The 19,475-nt window shown below is 39.4% G+C and overlaps 1 protein-coding gene across 2 annotated transcripts in view; it reads right to left on the bottom strand.

Moving 5' to 3' along the window:
• rad18 (RAD18 E3 ubiquitin protein ligase) overlaps positions 1 to 19,475 on the bottom strand; it is a 38,382-nt gene that overhangs the window by 6,281 nt on the left and 12,626 nt on the right. The window contains exons 5-12 of one of the 2 annotated variants that reach the window (XM_080025737.1): positions 18,451 to 18,881; positions 17,634 to 17,733; positions 16,557 to 16,750; positions 14,229 to 14,299; positions 12,417 to 12,477; positions 5,094 to 5,222; positions 4,334 to 4,460; positions 1,005 to 1,049 (exon numbers count right to left, since the gene is read on the bottom strand). In XM_080025737.1, coding sequence (XP_079881863.1) covers positions 1,005 to 1,049; positions 4,334 to 4,460; positions 5,094 to 5,222; positions 12,417 to 12,477; positions 14,229 to 14,299; positions 16,557 to 16,750; positions 17,634 to 17,733; positions 18,451 to 18,881 — 1,158 coding nt within the window. The remainder of the gene's footprint in view (positions 1 to 1,004; positions 1,050 to 4,333; positions 4,461 to 5,093; positions 5,223 to 12,416; positions 12,478 to 14,228; positions 14,300 to 16,556; positions 16,751 to 17,633; positions 17,734 to 18,450; positions 18,882 to 19,475) is intronic. The other variant, XM_080025738.1, reaches the window with a different exon arrangement.

The raw sequence follows: 19,475 nt of genomic DNA, 5'->3' as shown, positions 1-19,475 counted from the left end.
CTTTGGTCATATTAAAAATTTATTAAATATCCATTTCCTTTGTTAGACTTATATAGACATACATTTGGCCTGATACGAATACGAGTCCCAGCTAGAGCTACTTCCCTGCTCTAAAAAAAAATTGCGCCGTCTGTAAACTGTGTTAGAAGTCGTATGATACTTTGTCTGTCCAGTAGTCTGTGTTAAAAGTCAAAGTGAAATCTGAATGTAAATCAATGACTGACTAGGATGAAAAAAGGCCCTAGAAAATACATAAACATCCACAGACGGACCTACAGTCAACCCATTAACTCTCTTCATAATATGTGTGCATTTTTATACTGTTGAATATTTTACACTTGACTATTTTAAAACAAGTGGATACTTTAAATGAAAAAACTAAATGTATGTTATTGTCAAGGTCACTTAAGAGCATGAAGCCTACTGCCCCTATCCACTATCTAAAGGTTCTCAAATAGAAAGTGCTCATACACAGTGCATTAATGTCGTTTCAGGGGATGATCAAAGAGTATGTGTATGTCCCAAATTGTTGGTATCGGACCTCCAACAAATGACTTGTCTGTTTAGCAGGAAACTACTTGTTTCAGTTCAGCACACCATTTATGACCACCAGCAATGGAAGTGAATCTAATACAGTCTATATGCACTTAACTATGTGAAACTGTGCATACACATTAGACTGCAGCTTGTATCGTATTATGGCAACAAAACAACAAAAAAAGGAAAGCTTAAAGAAATTATCAAGTGGCAATGCATGAAAGCTTGTCCAAGTAGCTGTGTGGAAGTGGATGTGGGAGGCATAATATGCAAAGAGTTTATCACCTCGCACAAAATATAGCAATCCAGCCAGAAGCATACTGACATCCAATCTATGTATCCACACACTAATGTGCAATTACTTGTAATGGAAAATAGACCGATTCCTAGAAATAATAAGTGGCCCATGGAAAAACTAGAAATACATTACTTTTCTTGACATTAGCAATAGAAGCAGTATAACTTACTCAAGGTTTCCTCCAGGCTCTGGACCAAAGATGTCTGAAATAGAACTGTAGAGAAAAAAAAAGGCAGAACACGTCATTTGAGTTTAACTTTCAATGTTTTATGCTGTTTCAATAAACAAACCTAGAGTAGTATATGTACAGTAAGTGGGCAATGCAGCAATTACAACAACATGGACAACCAGTATTGAATTTGCAAATATGTACTTTAATATTAATAACTTGTGGAACTGAGCAACCATTGAGATGTCCAAGCAATTGTTAATAAGCATTTATAGTACTGGAATTATGCAGCTACAATCACCTATTTATACAACGGTTATCACGCTACTGTTGCATAGCAAACTGGCATCAACGTGTGTATGAGAGAGGGAGAGAGAGAGAGAGAGAGGTTATCTCTCTTTGTGTTATATTATTTTGAATATAAAAACAATCTCAAACATTTGATAAATCCAATAACATGTCAGTAAAACAGGGGAATACAATGCAAATAAAATGCAGATAAGGTTTGTGTATTTCTGAATGAATAATAAAAGGCAATTAAAGTAATTATACCTTTAAAAGATACTTAAGCATGAGACTTTTTTTTATACAATTGCACAAATGCTGCTTGTAAAATAATGAGTACGTTGGAATGGGTACTGAAATGCACAAACTGCACTGTACTCAATAAAAAACTTTCTGCAATCAATAAAGCAAAGCACTGCAGTATCCTGACAACCTTTAGAAGAGTACAATGCAGATTATTATACAAATTGCACTCCTATACTCACCCTTTAGAAATACTCTAAGGAAATGTTCTGTAGGGCAGCAGCACAGCCACTTTCAAATTGAAATGTTCCCATAAGTGCCATAAATTGAAACTTAAAGGTCACATATTCTGCTCATTTTCAGGTTCAACATTGTAATTTGGTTTGCTACTAGAAACAGTTTTCATGGTGTAGTGTCTTAAATTATCCCTTATATTTCTCACAGTGCCATTGCTAAATATCCTCTTTTCAATCCCTGTCTGATTCTGAACCTAACTTTCGGTTTGAATCTTATGCCTCGTTTCCACTGAGCAGTTCGGCGCGGCCTCGGATCGAGTTGCCTTGGTTACGCTAGATCTAGCGAGCCTTTCCACCGCAGACACTACACTAGCATACATACCCTAGCATACATAGCCGCCGCCAGAATATGGGTCAGAGCATCGAGCCAAGGAGACGACTGCGGTCCAGCCAGCCGTCTCTCTTTTTTTTTTCCACTATTGCACACACAAAGCGGTTTAAGGCGGAAATGGTTCTGTGGACCAATCAACGGACTGCAGTGTGTAGCTCCACCCTTTCGGCATCCTATCATATGGCTTGGTACCCCAACAGAAGGGTGCTGAAAATAGGGTCGGCTCAGCTCTCTTCTTTTGGATCCCTACCCAACTTTTGACAATGGAAACGCAAATAAAAGCGGGCTGAGCCGCACCAAACCGAGCCGCATCGCTCTGTGGAAATGAGGTATAACTAGCAGTTAGATTCAGCGGTATCTGGGGGTTTGTTTATTATAGGTGGAGGTAGTGCTAAGTAAGGTTGGTAATGAGGAGATGAGATCTCCCTAAGAAGAAACATTTGTGGTTGTAACATCCTGCTACCACATTGAAGGACAGTGTCATTGCCAAAGTTGCAGTGTGGCGAGGGCAACTACTTCCCAAAGTAACTGGTGGTACCTGAGAAGATGGGCGAAGGTGTGCTACAACTTAATTTGCCTTGAGCATCTAAAAACACTCAGGCCACATCAATGCTGCAGGGCTTGATTGATTCTACAATTTCTGTTCTGTTTGTGACTTACAAAAGGGCGAGCCACATTTTATTCCTGTAATAAGCCGCATACATTCATAAAGTGTCAACAGCGCTGCTGAATCACCATCTGTGTTGTTAACAAACAGGGCAGAAAGGCATTTAGGGATTTGGATTAACAGTCACAACCTCTGTTCTGACTGACTTTAACAGTGAAGGCACAGACAAGAGTTCATCAATTTAAATTGTAATGGTTTGGCAAGGGAGCATGTCGTCTGGTTCCTGAGTCCTGTAGTTTGGATGCAAGCAAGGTTTTAGCTAGAGATAGCAACCCGTCTTTCCTAATTTTATCTTTTTAATTACACTCATAGCGATTTCACACTAATGCTCCTGATACTTGATTATGTATATGTTTTGCGATTAAATTTAATACTGAAGTATTGGACGTAAAATCAAATAATGATTCCTCTTTTGATACAGGCAGGGTGTATTTTCCTTTGCAGTGTCAAAGTATAATACAAGCTAAGTGAATGCTGGAGGGGAATTTAAAGAATGAAAGAAGATGTCCAAGGCCGATGTGGTGTGAAAGCTAGAGATAACTACTCCCACTGAGAATCTTCCATTTTTAAGCAGACATCTTTTCCTATGCTATGATTCAGCCGCAATTCTTTTTGAAATCAAAATGTGTTTTGCCATCAGAAAACAGTGATGCAAGTAAGCCCACAATATTCATTACACTGACTGCACTGTGTACACTGTCATTTCATGTTTAGGCCAAATCAATGTGTTATTCTATACAAAACAATTTAAAATCTGATTAGGCAAGCTGTTTGTGCATGCCAATTGAATGTTGAATGACTTGTCTGTGGATATTTTCAAAGAACAAACTTTACAAAGGCATGATGTGAAACTATTTTGTTCCAAGTGAAGCCACAAAATAATCTACGAGCAGCCATAACTGAATTTAATCTACAAAAGGACTGGCTGATGATTTGAGAGCAGCCGAGCTCTTTATCTGGCTGGATCAGCTGGTTCCATTAGCTACAAGAAAATAAATGTTAAGGATGGGAATGTGTAGATTCAGTATGTGTTCTGACTCTGTATTTACCATAATGCAACAGAACATTTGTGTAGTTTGTACACTGACTAATTGATATATATTCACTTATATTATATATATTAAAACGTAAATTGTTGAGGGGGAAACATGATTTCTAAGTTTTACGTGTTTGTGTCTGAGAAATCAGCATACAGACACGTTTTAATTAACTCAGACTGGGTTGAAACAATTATTGAGTTCATAAGAAATGATATACCAAATTAAAACACAAGAGGCCTGACTATCTGTGCTATCATATTTCAGAAATGATGCAGTCAGGAGAAGGCACTGCTTTTTCAATAACATCAGAGAGTTATTCAAGGTTCAAACTCAACTTATCACTGTGAAAAAAACAATTTGTCATCTTCAAACTGTAGAGGTAGGATGAAGAAAGTTCTTTGTAAAGCATTACATAATAACTCCCTGACAACAATCTTTGAGTTAATGTCCCTTTATCTAGGGCTCACCTGCTGATGGACACGTCACTGAGAGTGGGGCTGGGCGACAGGTCATACCCTCGTGCAAATGGCTCCTCCTCAGCTTGTCCCTCTTCCACCTTCACCAATAAGCAGCTCTCAGATTCTGGAAGTTGATCTGAAAAAGGGAGAATATGTAGAGTCATACAAGGCATTTTGGAGATTTTCAACAGTAAACAAATGACTTTTCAAAGGGGATACACATAAAGTGAATGGCCCTGATCCCTTGGTTTCGTTTGCACGACAGATTTTCACATATTCTCTCTTCTTTAAACAGTAAGCTTTAAAATATGTATCTGTATGTATCTGTATAGCAGAGGGGAGCTGGATAGCTGCAAGTGTTTCACTAGGAGCTACACCTTTCACATTGTCACTTTAAATCTTCAAATGTTTTTTCAATCAATTAAACAAAAAAAGAAATCTTAGAAAACTAGAAAGCTTTCTTTTAAATGACCAACACATGGGGGAAAACTGGAGGTTACGTAGTGGTGTGCTAACCTTTTCCATCTTGCACTATATCTTGTCCTTCTCTGCACTCTTACTTTTGTTAAATTGTTCTCTGCAGTTCGAGTGGTTCCCAAAACAGTTTTACTGAAGACAAATGGTGTTGTGAAGACACAAGGTGAACTTGCAGCAGCAGGTTACCACTGGGACGGGCTGACTTTAGCTGAAGGCTACCGCATAGGCTTAAGAGTCTCCTGTGGCTAGAGGACATTTTAATCCTCAAGAAAGGTAATGGATGTCGCAGTACCTGCAGTGTGTGTTTTTTGTGGATCTTCTCCGCCCACCACTTCCTGTTTGATACGAGTCTGCCTGGTGGTCTCTAGGCGACCTCGAACCTGGGCAATCAGGCGGGAAAAGTCATTGCTGTGCTTCGTCCCTGCAGGCAATACAGAATAGAAATCGTTAAGGAACGAGTTGAGACAATTACACCCCATTCAGTGGTGCATCAAAGAAAATAATATGAAGAAACACCAACCTACAAATTCAAAATTCAAAGAACTTTATTCTTCCATTAGGAACTTCATATGTGGAGGAGCATCAGGGTAGAACAGTACATACAATATACAAACGCGCGCAGACACACACACACACACACACAGCATCAGCCCGTACTCGACATATGGCAGATAAAAACAATCTTTGCTTAGCCTAGTGAAAAAATAGTACCTCCATAGAGGAGGAGTAATAAATATGTTAAAAAAGTTAAAAAAAATAGTCCAGAAAAAAAATTAAAAATAGAGAGAGGAGACAGTTCAAAAAGGGTTTTAGCCATTCAAAAGTCTAATGGATGCCGGGACAAAGCTTGACAGGGCTCGGTTTGTTCTTACTGTAGGGGCTCTGTATCTGCGGCCTGAGGGTAAGAGGCAATACTGGCTGTAAATAGGTAACAAGCGAACAATATCCGTTACACATGGAAATGGAATCGGAAATGACAAGTTCCAACCCTAAAAGTTTGAATACATTAGGGAAATACAAGGTTTTATTAACACCATGAGAAGCTCTACGACGAGATCAATGGGGCCAAGAGAATTGAAAGGAAACTGTAGTGAAATTATAAAAAAAAACGATATCACCGACTATGATTGAAAGCAGACAAAAGAATAATATTAATTCATATAAACTAAGAAAGGAGAACTCAGACAGAACTAAGAGAAAGAAAAATTAAGTCTATATGCCCAAACACTTTTATTTACTTTGATGCATGATCTAAATATCAATTAGGTAAAAGAAAATACAGTTTTTGAATATGTCCTTGAAAAGACTTTGTACATTTTATCTTTACAATCAATCTGTAGTTGATAAAATGTCATACTGAAGGAAAAGACAATGGAAATTGCATTTCTCATGAAAATAGACATAACATAGACAGAATTACAAATACATCTGGGGCCGTATTTAGGATCCCTATTATGGAGAACATAATAGATCTAATTTTGTCTTTTTAAATGTGCAGATTAGTTTGCACAACGAGACTTGCAGTAGGCGACTTAAACTTTAATGGAAGGTGGGCAAACTCTTATTTTGAGACTAACTTTATATATATTTCAAACTTTCTACACATGGAGCAACTGTGTTGCCTCAGACTTGTCACCGATATCTTCATGAGCAAAGAAGTATTTTATTCTCACACAAATATAAGCCAAAATGCAGTTGCAAGGCTTAACTTTGGCAGAACTTGCACATTTACTGGTGTTACATGACTAGACTGTTTTTTCATTTTGTAATTGCTAAGTACATAGTTTAGATGTCTGGGTTGAACTCAGTCAACATTCCAGCTGGATAGTGGATACACTATGATACTGTGTGAAATGAGGATGTTTCTCCACTCACAACATATTTGTTGTCTGTAATGCTCCTTATTCAAACCAGTGTATTTAACCTCTCGGTTAATGGTACCATCACCTAATTTAGCATAAACTAATATTCAACACCATTTCTGGGGGCTGTCAGCCCTGGCAGGCGTTAGGACCCGAGTTGGCCCCACATTTGTTCACATAATGATAAAAGTAATAATGATGATAATCTTTATTTGTATGGCACCTTTCATACATTGAATGTACCTTAACGTGCTTTACATGTGAGAGTGCAAAATGAGTGCAACATGGAGAAGGAGCCCTGTTTTCATTTTTAGCCCCTGCTCTTTGGGAGTCTGTGCATGCCACTGCCACAGCTTACTCCTATGATCTGGAGTTCAAACAGCTGTCTATCCACCAAGAGCAGTGTTGGGAACGTTACTTTAAAAAAGTAATTAGTTATAGTTACTCACTACTTGTTCCAAAAAGTAACTGAGTTAGTAACTGAATTACTTTATAATAGAAGTAACTAGTTACCAGGGAAAGTAACTATTTGCCTACTGTAAAAAAAAAAAAAAAAAAAAGTTGCTAGGCCTAGGCTATATGTCAACACATTTGGATTTTTCTGAGCAGTTTTCACAAGTCAGTTGAAATGAGTAGAACAGACAGGTAGGCCTACTTGTAGGCTACATAACCTTCAATATTTATTGCACATCAACAGACAGCAATAGGTTTATCCTGCACTTCAAGTATTTTATTCTCAACAAAAGTAGCCTAGTAGAGGAAACTGCTGAATGTACCGTGCTGATCTGCTATATCACTGGATTCACTTCAGGGGTGTCGGCTAAAACACCACTTAAGGCCAAAAATGTCAGACTATGAAGCATGAGACGATGAAAGGAGGAGTAAGGATTTATCCTATGTTTATTTCCTTCTTTAACATGCACAGCAGCATACAGATCCCAGGAAAATAACAGTAGCAATATTCGTCTCGTGATGACACGCTAAACAGCTGTTGCAACCGGCGAATCGCGGCCGTTTAATAACGTGCATAAATTATAATTTATAGAGATCGGGAAACTCCATGCACTTACTCACAAGGGCGACGCAAACAAACGCAGGGAGAGCACGTTTCAACCGTGGATTGATAGGTGGTTACTGCGGCAACGTACGGTACACGCTCACACAACAGAGAGAGAAAGAAAAAGAAACTTCACTAAACAGGCGCTCCGGCTGACTGATGTGACGGCGCTAACTGACAGTTATGTCATCCACACTGAATAAAACACAACTTAAAACACACCGGTCTCCTCACTAGCAGTTTGTGTAGTATGGAGCCAGGGGTGCGTTCGGATTACACAGTTTATTCAATCAATTCATAGTAACGCACCGCATTTAACGTTCAGTAACGATAACGGCGTTGTAACGACGGAAAAAGTAATTAGTTAGATTACCCCGTTACTGAAAAAAGAACGGCGTTACCTAACGCCGTTATTTTAAACGGCGTTATTCCCAACACTGACCAAGAGGCACAGTTAAAGCACCCCAAACAACAACCACTCTGACAAAACACTCAATATAGAGTGAGTCATGGAAAAAGACACCCAGCAGAGCAGGGGAGTTATTCGAAAATTGGAATATTTATAATAACTCAAATGCAGCTCAAGCATATTATGTGATCTGCTACGTCAGAACACTTCAGAACACTTTTTATTGGGACCTCTCCAGAGGAACATTTATAATCCAGGAATTCACATTACATTATAGACTGACTGATCTGGTTTTGACCTAGGCTTGTTTTTCAATGACTACTGCTGGGAAGCACATATACAATCAAACTTCTCAGGGACGGGTCACACAGAGCAGGGGTTTCCTGTTTTTCCTATTTTATTTCTTTGCAGTTATTCTGGGTTATAAGAATATTTTCTGAATAACCAGCAACTCAGCTACTGTTATCACAAAAAAAAACATTGAAAACATAGAGGGGAAAAGAGGTCCAAGCGCTCAATGGATGTAATATGTGTATGCGTGTCTGCTGTTTTCACCTTCCTGTCTGCTCATTCACTATTCCCCATGCTGGCAGAATGAGTCATCCACATCCTCATCTGATAAATCAAGAGGTTATCACAGCAGTGCAGCTATTTTTAGTACCCATCTCCTGTGAGCCACATACATTTCTTTCAACCAGTTTTAAAGTTAGCTCTATGTTAATTACAAAAAGTTTTTCATTTTGTTCAACCATGAAAATATGACTTTGGCTAATGTTCTCTAAACCCACTGTTCTTGCTTCGGCCTGTCCCCTGAAATTAAAACACAGCTGGTCTATATTCCTGTTCTTCTGTATGTGAGTGACACTTAAAAGGTGAAGTAAGCGATTTATTTATGTTAATATAATTGTTAAATCACTCTTTATTCATACAGTGATCACTTGCATAGTGTGCGCGTTTCATAAAGCCGATCTCTCAGTCACCCGCTCTGCATGTAATCGGCAAATAAACTTTTCGGGGATCCCGAAACTGATATCCAATCACAAGAGAGAACGCTACAAATCGGCACCCCACAGCCGGTGCACGCGCAGAGCGACAGATGGGTGAATGTTAATGTGTCTACAATGGCGGAGCAGGTAAAAATCCTTCCCAATGTCTGTTTTGATGGTTTTTATCATGTTTTATCAAACTTATGGATCTGATATGATGCTAGATAACTCGCTGTTTGAAGACAGCAGTGCATTAATGTTGTGACGTAGGGACGAAGGAGGGGACTGCTAACTGCAGTCAGTGACAGGAAGTTAGCTAAACTGACCATTCCGCTTACTGAACCTTTAATGCTGGGCTTACACTACACAACTTTTCATGCGATTTGACAGTCGCAGACAATCTTCCAATGTCGGACTGAAATCACGGGAGTCGTGCTGGAGTTGTGGTGCGCGCACGTTATCTCAGTCGTTTGGTGTATGGTGGTCTTCTGACCCGGTTTCAGCCAGTCTTCTTCCCGTCTTGACGTTCCGACATTATCAAACAGGTTTGATATTATCGCTAGTCTTAGGGGGTTGGCTCAAGCGAAATTACGTAAACACTGTCACACTCTCGCATGTACCAAGCACGACACAGGAGGAGCAGCATTAGTCGCGACCTGTGTCCGCCTGGTGAGGCACTTATTTCGGACACTTTTTCATAGAAGCCTCGATGGAGAACCAGGCTGACAGCCGCGCAACCTGAACACTCTACCGTCAAATACAGGGTTAGGAGTTAAAGTTATTGGGGGATGAGATCAGCAAATAAAGCTGGTCAAATAACTAAAGGATGTCCCCTGCTCGGAATATTGATATGTATAGTAAGAGGGTTTCAGTCTTCAGTCTTTTCAAAGTCTTTTAAAAAGTCCTCTAGTGTAAGCCCAGCATAACTTGCCAAGTAAAGTCTACATGTCATGATAAAAGTGGAATCAATATAATTTAAACTTGGGAGAACACCTAAGTCACCACATAAGTTTAACATTTTCATTCCACCTCTTGCTGCTAATAACTCAATGATGACACAGCAATTATGCTTGACTGTGTTGCTGGCAATGTGTTAAGAAAGGTATACGAGGCTGGCTCCTAATGGAGGGATGATTTTGTTAGAGATGCAAAAGTATGCAATACTCAATATATTGCCTCTTCAGGTACCTCTTCTCTACTTCTTGTCTGTATTACCATGCATCACTTACCGGGTTTCGACAAAAATAATGTTGTGCTATGATGCATTAACACTTAAAGATTCAGGTCTCTACTAGTGGATTTTCCTACTGAACTAGTTGACCAGAAGCAGAAAATCAGGTGCATGATCATTCAGTCCAAAAGCTTAAGGGATGCTTTGGAAAATTGTCATCACACTCTGTTACTAATATGCCCAAATAGATTTTAATCTTTAAACACATTTGAGAAACATATTTGTGAGATCAGAACTTTGTAGCTCAAGTTTCTAACAAAATAAAATCCATGATCAAATATTTCGCCTTCAACTCCTGTCCTTGTCTCATAATGTAGATGATGTTAGGGCAGTTGGGATTTTTGAACGATGCAAGCATGTTTGCAAATACACTGTTATCCTGTTTATGTCAGATCCCCAAATGACCTTAACTATGTTTCTGTATGAAATATCCCATTCTGAAGCTAATTCATTGAGAAAACCTTAAATATAGCAGTATACTGTATAACAAAAGTGAAATTGCCTGCTTATATTGACCCACCTTGTCAAATGGATGGACCTAATATGGTTCAAAGCTGCAAACCACCTGCCTAATAACTTTGTAGGTCGCCCTTGTGCCGCCAAAACAGCTCTGACCCGTCAAGGCATGGACTCTAGATGCCCTGTGGTATCTTGCACCAAGACGTTAGCGGCAGATCCTTTAAGTCCTGTAAGTTTTGAGGTGGGGCCTCTATGGGTTGGCCTTGTTATTCCAGCACATCCCACAGATGCTCCATCTGATTGAGATCTGTGGAATTGGTCATGTCAACACCTTGAAGTCTCTGCGGTGTTCGTCAAACCATTCCTCAGTATTTATTGCAGTTTGGCAGGATGTAATATCCTGCTAACAGTGGCAACTGCCATCAGGGAGAACCCTTTCCATGAATGGGTGTACTACTTGGTCTGTTTAAGTAGGTGGTACGTGTCAATGGACCCGAGGTTTCTCAGCAGAACATTGCCCAGGGCATCCCACTGCCTCCGTAGGCTCAAGCAGCCCTAGCTGTGTTGCACTGGGTGTTCACAGGTTACACAGCAACGGCTCAACTGCGGTTTTGCTCCCTCGTCCATCAACATTCACGGGTAGCGTTTTCAGAATGGCCCATGGCAAACCATAGCCTGGCTCCGCCCGCCTACCTACAGCCGTCCAATCAGTGAACAGAGCGAGTGGCTGAGAACGATGACGTTGAAGTCGCGCTCCAGTTTCAGTTGAATGCTGCGTTCCTTTATACTCGGAAGAAGGAGATTTCCGACTTGGTAGTTCCGAGTTCCGACTTGTCTGTGTTCCAGTGCATCTGCTTGCGAAAGTATGGACGCCGACAACCTTTCTCGTCCAAATAACTAAACGTTAGGCTCTAACAAGTTACCGTTGCCAGGTACCGGTAGATCCATAGACTACAATATGTAGTGAAGTCGGAGAGTTCCCTGTACAACTGGAATGCACAGTCAGAAGCCGGCTCATGACACAATCCAGAGAGGCACTGGGCAGATCCATTAGTTTTAAACTTCAACAGACACCCGCCTCCAAGTGAGTGAACGTTTGCCAATTACAGCAGTTCCAGACCTTCTGTACAAATTAAATGAAGTACGATGGTCTGGTTGGACCAGGCTAGGCAAACCACTGCTGGACAGATGGAGTCACAAGACCACAGAGTTCCCGCGGTAATTACAGATAACGCACAATCGAGCAAGACAATACGATGTATGTGGTATAAACACAACAACAAACCCACCTTATTGTTCATATCTGAAGGAGTAAAAGAAGGGTGGACTTGCTTGAATGTATTTTTTTAGATTTATATCTGCCCTGTTGACCCCCATTAGGCAAGTGAGAGCTTTAGCCTACTAGAGCGCCTCATGTATTTCACAGTCAGCAACATTCACTCTTGTCTGTTAAAGATTAATGATCATAAAATGGGTGTCAGTTATCAGTTGGAAAAAATATTCAAAATGGACATCCCTATATTGCACTATGGTTTATAAAAAAGAAATAAAAAAGTGAGTCAGACCTTTAAATGTGTCACCAAATTGACAGTGAAAAAATAAATGACTTACTATAATTTGCATGCACTTCTTCAATCTCCTTCTCAGACTGATTCTTTGAGAAAACCATGACCTGCAAGAGATTCAAATTGACAATTACATACTACACTTGGACTGTATTTGCAAATCAACTGCCCTATTTAGAGCTTGTTTAAAGCCAGCATTAAACATTAAAGAACTGTTTTTCTACTTTCATTTATACTTTCTCCAAGTAAGCCTCAATCATTTTATTATGAAAGAAATTGTATTATTTCCTTTAAACAATCCAAGTTTTTTCCGTAAGCGCCGGCCAAATGGAAGCATTTCCAGCCAGCTACTCTTCTACCTCACCTCCGAAAAAAAAAAAATTCTTTAATCTTTTCTGTCGGTCCAGAGAAGCAAAGCACTCTAACTCAGCAGTTAACTAGCTAAAAAAATTAAGCAGTCAGTCATCTAATCGTTCAGCTTAGTTTGCCACGAATCATAAAATAATGCATATAGCGCTGCTGACTGAGACTAGTGTAGCAGCCCCTCCTCCCTAAATCAGTGACATACAGACAGAGGAGAGGAGGAATACTGAACATGTTTTTCATTCTTTTTAACTTTCCTCAGTATTCTGATGTCAGAAATAGACTATGATTTAATCTATTGAGACATTATTGAGTTTATTTAAAAACATTTGGAAAAATGGCCTCAGTTGCCCATGCACTGTGTATAGTCTATAGCCTATTTCAGCCTCATCTGTGGGAAAAAAAAAAGATAGCTGGGCAACAGAGTTCTTCATGTAAAGCTAAGTGGTTCCTTTAAAGAAAAGAACATAATATAGAAAGATTACAATTTGTGGATGTTTATTTGCATAATATTCTATTTTATTTTAATATGTTTATGGTAAATCCATGTGTCTTTCTTCAAAAGCTTCATCCAAAACAGTGTCTCCAAATTATTCCAAAAATAAGTAGGCCTACTACACAGAAAACAGTTGTTCACACAAAATTCCTCAGATTAAGTCTCTTAATTCTCCTCTCAAAGTGTACCAGATTCATGCATTTCACTTTAAAAAAAGGTAAAAAAAATCTCCCGGAACCCCAAAGAGGGGCGGGATCTCGGCTAGCTACTATTTTCACCCAACTGGACATTGGAGGCACTAGCGGAAAACACTCACAATCTCTATATCCTTAATGGCATAACAAATACATTGCATCCTTTTCCTATTTGTACCTACCACCCACCTCTAATGGCACATTATAGCTACCAACGGTCAATATTAAAGGTGAAGTAAGCGGTTTATTTATGTTAATTTAAGTGTAAAATCGCTCTTTATTCATACAGTGATCACTTTCATAATGTGCGTGTTTCATAAAGCCGATCTCTCAGTCAGCTGCTCTTCATGTAATCGGCAAATAAACTTATCGAGGATCGCGGAATTTTTATCCAATCACAAGAGAGAACGCTACAAACAGACACTCGTCTCACTCATGGTCTCACTGCCGGTGCACGCCAGAGCAGCAGATGGGTGAATGTTTATGCGCCTACAATGGCGGAGCAGGTAAAAATCCTTCCCAATGTCTGTTTTGATGGTTTTTATCATGTTTTATCACACTTATGGATCTGAGATGATGCTAGATAACTTGCTGCTTTAATGTGGTGACATAGGGACGAGCGAGGGGACTGCTAACTGCAGTAACTGACAGGAAGTTAGCTAAAAGAACCATTCCGCTTACAGCACCTTTAATTGGAAACCCTCATCAAAACATAGTTTGAATTTACACAATTGGTTGACAGGAGAATAGATACTGAAATTCACAGCCTCAAGATATCCCATTAAGCAGTAGGTTATATACGTACAGGTTTGACTTTCCCCTGCATTCGATTCCGTATCTTCTCATCGGCCTCCAGCTCTTTGGCAATATCTTTAGCTGTTGACAGAAGACAGGAATATCTTTATTACTCCTGAGATCCCAAATATTGCCTGTTATATGAATTGTGCTATCCAAAACATAATAGGTTTTGACCCATGAGCTTGCTGGTCAAAACTGAGGCACCTGTGAGGATACCAGGTACGACCTGAGGGATCAAATGTGTACATACAAGTTATTTGTTCATATCTTATTGAAAATGTATCCTCAAATGTAATTCCCAGCTGGTAGTTTGATGCAGAGTGATATCATAAATACAGTGACTGAATCTGATTTGGGAGGTGTGTTTGTTCATCTTAAGCCTCATGTTCAAATTTATTGGTGCATTTACTCTTTACGCTTTTTGCTAAGTTAAGCTTTTTGATTAATTCGATCCAGTGATGCAAATATTTGATTAAGAAAACAGTTAACAGGGTCAACCTACTCACTCATAACTGAAAAAATTACGTAAAGTAGGGGAGAACGGGGATAAACAGTGGCTTGAAAAAGTATTCATACTCCTTGAACTTTTACACATTTTGTCATATACAACCACACAGGTACATTTATTTTATTGGGATTTCATGTGTTAGACCAACACAAAGTAGTGAATAATTGTTTAGTGGAGTTAAAATGAAAAATGGTTTTACATTTTTTTTATGAAGAAAAGATGAAAAATGTGGCGTGCAAAAGTATTCAGCCCCCCCGAGTTAATACTTTGTATAACCACATATCGCTGGAATTACAGCTGCAAGTCATTTGGGGTATGTTTCTACTAGTTTTGCACATTTATAGACTGACATTTTTGCCCATTCTTCTTTGCAAAATTGCTCGAACTTCAGATTCCGTGCCAGATTGTATGGAGAGTGTCTGTGAACAGCAATTTTCTTGTCTTTCCGGATATTCTTAATTGTATTTAGGTCTGGACTTTGACTGGGCCATTCTCCATCCAATATGACACTGAATCTTAAGCTCAAGTTATTTTGCGAAGAAGAATGGGCAAAAATCTCAGTCGGTAGATGTGCAAAGATGGTAAAGACATACCCCAATAGACTTGCAGCTGTAATTTAAGAGATAGGTGGTTCTACTGTACAAGGTATTGTCTCAGGTGGGCTGAATACTTTTGCACACAAAATGTTTAAGTTTTTTATTTAGAAAAAAAAATTGTAAATCGTATTTCATTTTCATTCCACTTCACAATTATGCGCCACTTTGTGTTGGTCTATCACATGAAATCCCAATAAAATAAATGTACCCGTCTGGTTGTAACGTGACAAAATGTGAAGAAGTTCATGGGGTATGAATACTTTTGCAAGGCACTGTATGTCACACGGGTTGGATGTAACATTCATTATATCTCGGCACCAGAAGGCGCTGTCTCTGAAATGTTGGTATGGAAATGTCCAGTATTGGGATCATAGGTCACCTACATAGTCCTCTTTGGAGTAAGACAGCTGAATTTGATGTGAGAGGACGTTTTATGTTTTTCATGTTAAATTGAAAACATTTAGCTCCTCAGTATTTTTCTTCTAGACTTTTACACAATGGGTTTATAACAAAACACTCGTTACCCTTAAAACGTGTGAAGGGAAAGCTATCGTTTAGATTGTTGTTAGCTAGCTAACTAACTAGTTCTTAGATGGTTGTAAGCCTTGATGCTAGCAAGAAATTCCAGTTGGGGTTGGTCGTCACATTTTCTTTGGGGTTGGTTGTCACATGTTATCCAAAGGCTGCATTCAGGAAAGGAACCCAAAAACTAAAAACAATGTCAAGCTGTATCCTCACTGACAATCCAGAGAAGGAGAGAATAAAGCTGGAAAAGGCAGCTAGCATGCAAAAGAAAAAAAAGGCAACAAAATCAAACGACCAAGTGCATCCCAATCTAGACCAGATGCCAAGGCTACTGCACCCCAGTTGGGGAAGAAGAAACAGAAGAGAAAGAGACAGGAGGAGGAGTCTTCATCAGATGAAGAGGATAGTTTTTGTTTGTATGGAAACGTTCTCCAGTCAGGGGAGGTATGGGAGAAGTGTTGGATGTGCAACCAGTGGGCACACAAGCTCTGCTTAGTTGGAGTGAGCAGACCCTATATTTGCCGTCACTGTAACTCAGATAGTGAATGTGTGTAGTCTAGTTGAGTAGGCTATTATTGTTAGATTTGTTTTGTTCTTTATGTTGTAACATGGATGGTCTCAATATGGGTTTTCTGTTCGTCTTCCTTGCTCATTTTGTGTAAAGATACCTATCACCTGTATGTTATGATGGAAGAAATACCTTTACCTGATTTTGGGTTCAGGGAATCACACTGGGCATTAAATAGCTGGACAAAGTCCCGGTGTCTTTTGATCAGCTGGTCTCGATGACCATGTATTGAGAGATGGCACTCCTTCAGCCTCCTCTTCAGCTCCTGCAGGGAAAGCAGGTTGTACACCAGCTTGGCCATTGGACGCCTCATCTGACCAATGGAGCTGCAACTGACATGTCGACTAGTTTATTTCAGTAATCTCAAGATTTAACCTAATAAGGCCTCATGGGGGCATTTCTGTGCTCATATGTAATAAATTTATATCACTGTACGGAATAAGTCTTTGACATAATAAGCAGAAAGAAATGATACACATGTCAACTTAATCAAATATATCGCACAGTGGCCATGTCAGTGCAGCTCATAATAAAATGAACGGACAGGAGTTGCTCTCTTTCAGCCTGCTGAAGGCACACACCTCCGAAGAAGGCTGTCAAATGTAGGTTTGTATTTGTATTTTTAGATTTGTATTTTTCTTGAAAAGAAAAGTGAAAAGTGCAAGCTTTTTTTTTCGAATTAAGTTCGATAGTATGAGGAATCCTCTTCACACAGGCTGGCAACATAAGGCCTGAATAATTCAACCTCAGCCATTCATCATTATGACATCAAGGTCTAGTAAAGATGAAGTGTTTTGCACTGCAACGCAAATCAAACTGACCATTAAAAGAATCCCATTTTTGCTGCATGAGTCATTAATCAACCTGGAAAATCGAAGTTACAGTCGGTTATGTCACAGACCGTGTCTTCACCAAGAAATGTAGAAAGGTGTATGGTAACACTACAGATATAGTAAACAAAAAAACAAAACAAAAAAACTCTACTTATCACCGCTTTTTAAAATAATTTTTGAAAGCCACAAAGATTCAAAAACTTCCGACTTTGGTTCCCTCACAATGATAGTGTCAAAAAAGACAATGATAAAGATCAACGCGCACCGCTACACTTCTGTCATCATTCTAATCTTTAAAAAAATCTATTAAGTGTCTTTAACTTATATCCAACCTTTGGAGCATTACAGCAGAGAGTCTTCATTTAGGTGATGAGTATTTTACCTTCTCAAGCTTTCCTTCTTCTCTCCTCTAGAAAGACACGTGTCCAGATGCTTGTTGATAAACTGCGCAGACACACCGACAGAGCACACAGGGCAGGGAACTGCAAAAAGATACACAACACAAGAGAATGTTATGAGCTGCTTCATTTAAAACAAAACATCTATTTTCAGATCTGCAAGTCACATTAAATTCAAAATCCACCCTCTAGCTGTAATTAATCAAAAAGTTTGTATAATAACACACCACACAAAATATAACCACACGATGCATTTATGATTAAAATTCTTCCCATGAAAGAGCTGATCCTAAACAAGATACTCACAGTCTAAAACCAAATACAAGCTTCATTATGAGATGAGAGGGCAAATAGATGTTTTAAATATTTTGAAAGTACCATCTTGCGGTGTCTTCATAATCAGGTTTTTATCAGTCGGCTACTGAAGGGCATGATTAATTAAAACAAATTGGGTAGACTAAATTATGTCTTTACTGCAAAATTTCGGTATTTATACGTCTGTTGTATATTTGTAAGATACTTAGCTTCAGAAAAGCTGCCCACTGTCTCACTAGTCTTATGCCAAGTTGCCTGAAAAGCCCAATATTGTGCTCGCGTCACAAGAAAAAAAATAAAAGAGAGAGAAATAATATAAGGGAATTTGACCGAGTAAGATTCATTTGGTCACATTAGCTGTAAATGTTGATGTTTTCATGAGGTAAAAAAATAAAATAAAAAAATAATATAAAAAAAAGAAACATCTACGGGTGAAACTCCTTGTGTGTGCGTGGAGCACATGTTGAATAAGGTATAAAGCTTCACCTTTGATCACAGGCTTTATGTCTTTTGATGGCGTAGAGGAATGTGCCGTCTCAGTCCCAGGGCTGACACTGTATGAGCCTGTGTCCTCCTGTTTAACTGACACCAAACCCTGGGTAGATGCCAGGTCCACTTCCATCGGCTCTTCCTTCACCGACACTTGAAGTTGAGCGGTCGTCGAATGCAGGTCGGTATGATTGGCATTGTAGGTGCACGCAGGCTTTCCCCCCCCACGCTGAACAGAACGAGGAGCAGAACTGTCTTGCTGTGTTTCCTTAATGGGATGTTTTTTAGGCCTCTTTTGGAAAAAGCTACTCAAAGCAGAGCTGCTACCCCTCTGGCCCTTCTCTGTTGGAGTTTTGCATTTGACAGCTGAAGCTGCGGTCTTTGGCGATATAGGAGGCGATTCAAAGTTTGCTTTTGAAAACTGCTGCCTGGAGAGAGAAGAGAGAGGCAAAGTGCACGAGAATGAAAACGTTTGCAGCATATGATTTACACATGCAGTCAACCATGCTCTTTTTTTATAGTTTATATACAGTACATTCTGATATATATAGTCTCTCACAAAACTAAACACTTTGGCAACACAAATGTATAATTATGCAAAGTACACCATGTAGGGTGAGATACTTTTTCCCACTTAAAAAAACATACTGAGCCATTTAAAAAGAGGAGAGTGGCATCGGCCATTAAATAATGTTGACAGTAAAATGAGTGCTTTTACGTCAACTTCACCTACTCAATTACATCGCTCGTTTTCCGTTGAAGGAGGAAAAGTAGACGCGAAGGCTCTATTCTTGGACATGTTGGAAAGTAAACAAGTTGCAGCTGCGCCATTACTTGGCAATAAAATGGAACCAATGAGGTGTGTGATGGTCTGCTTTCCATATCTAAAACTTATTAGTGCTTACTGTCCCCATTACAGCAGGTATACACGCACGCACGCAAACACACACACACACACACACACACACACACACACACACACACACACACACACACACACACACACACACACACACACACAC

This window comes from Ammodytes marinus, assembly GCF_949987685.1.
Source record: "Ammodytes marinus genome assembly, chromosome: 4".
Taxonomy (NCBI): Eukaryota; Metazoa; Chordata; class Actinopteri; order Uranoscopiformes; family Ammodytidae; genus Ammodytes; species Ammodytes marinus.
Note: the sequence above shows the minus strand (reverse complement) of the source record. Positions and strands in the feature narration are given on the sequence as shown.